Here is a 4,456-nt window from a genome sequence, read left to right as displayed (position 1 = left end):
CCTGGGCGACAGAGCGAGACTCCGTCTCAAAAAAAAGAAAAGAAAAGAAAAAGGAGGAAAGAGAAGGGAAATTTCCAAATTGAGGGTTATCTTTGATTTATTTAAAATTTAAAAATCAGGATTTGGTTCATAGCTCAGCAAGCAGATTTAAGTGGGTCCAGAAATCTTAATTTTTTTTTCCGTTTACTCCCCAAGGCCTTTGAACAGGCTCTTCCATTTGTCTTCCCCACTACCCTCTCTAAGTTTCTTAAGGACAAAGACCCTATGTCTCCTTTGTTCTTTTATCTCCAGTGTTGTAACCTGCCTAACACACAGTAGACACTTGAAATATCTGTTGAACAAATGAATGAATGAAAAGCCACTGTTCAAATTAAATTTGCCAGCATCCAAGACCACCCTACCAGTTTAAACAAACTTACCTCCCACCACTATGCAATACCCACCTAGCTAAACCGGTCTGCCCCTGCCCACAGAACAGAGGCCTTCTCACTTGTGACCAAGCTATGCACTCCAAATGGAATGCCCTACCTACTCTTCTTAACATACCCATTTACCAAGTCCCATCTGGTCTGTGAATCTTTTCCTAATCAGTTTGCAACACATTAAATTTTTCTAGATTACCCAAAAGCATGTATTTTGATACTTGTACTATCTTCTGTTTCATGAGAAAAAAAATCCTGTCTCTGAAACTAAAATACCATAATCTTCAAGACAGGCAATATATCATATATACTTCAGTATTTGATACTGTGCATAGTGTAGTACAAACCTAGTATATCACTGGTACACAATAAGCACCTGATAAATGTTAAATTATACTTATTCCTAATTTATACACCAATGATATTTTTTTAAAAAGCTCAGGCAGCTTATGACAAATTAAAAATAGAACATAAAAAACTGTGTGGACTGGAGAAAACAAGATAACAAAATACGCTATTAAAGTCATCTTTTTTAAAATATTAACTTTCATTCTGATCTTCCTGTAACTTGGACTTAGCTCTCTTTTTTTTTAGAGACGGAGTCTCACTCTGTTGCCCAGGCTATAGTGCAATGACATGATCTTGGCTGACTGCAACCTCCACCTCCCGGGTTCAAGTGATTCTCAACCCTCAGTCTCCCAAGTAACAGGGATTACAGGTAAACACTACCATGCCTGGCTAACTTTTTGTATTTTTAGTAGAGAAGGGGTTTCCCCAGGCTGGTCTTGAACTCCTGACCAAGTGATCTGCCTGCCTTGGCCTCCCAAAGTGCTGGGATTACAGGTGTGAGCCACTTTGCCCAGCCCGGACTTAAGCTTTTTAAAAAACAATACATGCCGAGCATGGTGGCTCATGCTTGTAATCCCAGCACTTTGAGTGGCCAGGGCAGGTGGATCACCTGAGGTCGGGAGTTAGAGACCAGCCTGACCAACATGGAGAAACCCCATCTCTACCAAAAATACAAAATTAGCCAGGCGTGGTGGCACATGCCTGTAATTCAGCTACTCGGGAGGCTGAGGCAGGAGAATGGCATAAACCCAGGAGGCGGAGCTTGCAGTGAGCTGAGATCCGGCCACTGCACTCCAGCCTGGGCGACAGAACGAGACTCCCTCTCAAAAAAATAAATAAATAAATAAAATAAAATAAAATAAATAGGGACGTCCCTGTGCCTTTGTTCCTCACCTACTCTTCCCCCCAAAATCTTTTTCTGCCTTTTTAAGCACACATTCTAGAAGCAGTATATTTAAGAATTCAGATAACAAGAATATCTGACAGCTGTGTTGCTTGTGATCGGATAACAACAGATGCAGTTCCTCCACCTTTTGTTCCCAGCATTGCTGCTGGATGGTTGGCCTCTGTTGAGAAAAGCCAGAGCTGATTTTTGCTCCTCGCTTAGTTGAATGCTGCCAGATGTGTCACACATGAGCATCTCTCGAATCAGCTGAATCTGTCGTTCCTACAGACCAAAGCAGAGTAAAGCATCATAACTAGCCAGGGGAGAAAGCTTCACCTCAAATTTATGGGACAGGCAGACCAGAAGACATTAAAATACGAGCATTATGCAAATAGGCCTTCAGGAAGGCTGCTACACCAATAGCATATTAATTCACATCAAACCCAGATTGTGTCTCTGATTTCTGACTGGCAAAATGAACTACATCTAGAATAGCAAAGTTTCTGCTACAAGACTTTTGGATTAACCTGCTAATCCAAGAGGAGAATAATGCAAAATGAGAGTCCCAAAATAGATTTCACATAGCAAAAACACTTTAGTGTCATTTTATCAGAACAAATATTGGCTTCTATGGATCAAAGCAGCCACCCACCTAAGTAGTGGAGCAAAATGCATTAAAATGGATACAAAGCTACAAAGCACTAGAACCAGACAATTTGAGTTTACTGAGGCATCTAACACTGTATACCAAGATGGATTGGTCCCTCCCAGTAAAGGCTTTCCTTTGCACTATGACCCACTCTGACACATAAAAATGGTAGTGTTCTGTGTCAGTCACATTGCTCAACTGGTTGAATACATCTAACCTTTTACTCTGAATTAGAGAGCGGTGATGAAAAGAGTCACAGCTGTTTTGTCTGTATGAATGACAAAGTACCAGCTACTCATATATATTCCGGGTAGCACTTAAAATAAACAATGGATGGCTAATATCTTGTGACAGATCAAGTACGTTAGGATCTCCCTCCCTCCCTTTTCCTCTAATTCTTTAAGTTCTCATTTGAAATCTGTCTGTTAAGTAATAGTTTCAAGTCTAAATGACAAAAACATATAAATTTCAAATTACGAAGAACAAGATTCCTAGTCTGCAATTTCAGCTCTAATCATGGACAAGCTGTTAAAGAACAGGTCACTTTCAGTTCTTTAATGTGGAAGAAGAAACTAGGTATATCTGGCAAGTGAAAACTGTCAGACAATGCTTTCCCCCTCCCGCATCATCACTGTTCTAGCATGGAAAACAATACACACCAGCTTTTCGCAGTCAGCCTCAGCTCTCTGTCTCCGTTTGATCTCTACATCCACCTGATTACGTGCATGCTTCAGCTTAACGTCCAGAGCACTTCGCTCAGTCTCTGCTTTCATCAAAAGATCCTTGTATTTCCCCAGCTCATGGTCAGTCCTCTGCCACTTTTTACGGAAATCCTCAAAGTCCTTCGCCAACTGGATAAATTCTGAGGAAAGGGGGAATCTTTAATAATTCAAGCACCAAACAGTATAATTGCTCTAATAAATGAGTCCTACAGTTAGCTTTATTTGAAATTCATAATTAAGGAACCAGCTGAACTATGGGCAAATCCAGCTGAAAATAACCGGGTGCAGATCTTGGATATATTTGTCACTCTGATGAGAACTTTGTGGGTAGCAATTCCTATTTCGATAGGCCACTTACTTTTGGCTTAGCCAGTGGCATCTGCCATGGAATATGTAACTCATTAGTCACCTAGCTCCAGATGTAACACTAACACTGAAAGCTCCTGAACAGAAGGCAATCAAAGGGGGATACCTTTGAGGCAGCTGTCACACACCAGGACAGTTATAGCTATAAAACAAAAACAGCTTCCTTTACAGTCACGCATTGCTGCACCAGAGAGATGTTAAACAGCAAATTCAAATGTAACTGCTGTAACATGCTCCAGTAGATGTAGATTAATATTACAGATGTCTAGACCTACAATTCCGTTTGGCTATATAATTATACAAATATTGATTTGAAAGTAAAAAGCCAATTTGCTTTTGCTGTTTAACACTGCCCTGAAGGGTATGTAAACATTCCAGTTGAAAAAAAAAAAAAAGAGGAAGAGAAGATCATACTAGCTTTTGGAACATCCCTGATAGCACAATGTGAAGTCTCTTCAAATGTCTGCAAAGAGAGCATCACTTCCAAGGCAGCATCTCAAAGGAAGAAGATAACCCTGGTGGCATTCATTCTTATCTCCTGCTATTGGCAAAGCTGTTCTTCTGCAATGTATTTGCAAAAGTGCCTTACAATTTTCTAGTTAACCTCCATCTATCTCTAAGGATCACTCTCCACCAACATCAAGGAAGAAGGTCTCAACGTGTACATCTGCTGCTAGTAAAACTAACCCAGTTTATAGCGAAACTAGGCCAAATTCACACACAGTTAGCAGATTCTTAGGTAGTAAGGGCACTTTTCCCATATGAATTTAACCTAAGAGCATAGAAACAATATATAGTCCTTTTTAAACAATTTTAATAATTTGACCAAATATCAAACTTACAAATTAGGGTACCAATTTGTTCCAGAGAAACCAAGTCATTAAGGAAATTTTCGTTTTTAGCAAACAACAAATTTCAGCAAAATAGGTTATTATGACCTAGCTATCTTAAACAATGCAAATATTGGGAGGCTGAGGCAGGAGAATGGCATAAACCCAGGAGGCAGAGCTTGCAGTGAGCTGAGATCCGGCCACTGCACTCCAGCCCGGGCGACAGAGCGGGA

At 40.3% G+C, this 4,456-nt stretch overlaps 1 protein-coding gene across 4 annotated transcripts in view; it reads right to left on the bottom strand.

Moving 5' to 3' along the window:
• Window positions 1-4,456, bottom strand: part of RACGAP1 (Rac GTPase activating protein 1) — a 42,389-nt gene that overhangs the window by 22,201 nt on the left and 15,732 nt on the right. For all 4 annotated transcript variants that reach the window (XM_011936150.1, XM_011936148.1, XM_011936149.1 and 1 more), the window contains 2 exons: window positions 2,965-3,167; window positions 1,802-1,938 (listed from right to left, as the gene is read on the bottom strand). In XM_011936150.1, coding sequence (XP_011791540.1) covers window positions 1,802-1,938; window positions 2,965-3,167 — 340 coding nt within the window. The remainder of the gene's footprint in view (window positions 1-1,801; window positions 1,939-2,964; window positions 3,168-4,456) is intronic.

The sequence above is a fragment of the Colobus angolensis genome, unplaced genomic scaffold (assembly GCF_000951035.1).
Source record: "Colobus angolensis palliatus isolate OR3802 unplaced genomic scaffold, Cang.pa_1.0 Scaffold151, whole genome shotgun sequence".
Lineage (NCBI taxonomy): Eukaryota > Metazoa > Chordata > Mammalia > Primates > Cercopithecidae > Colobus > Colobus angolensis.
This window is presented reverse-complemented; position numbering and strand designations above follow the sequence as displayed.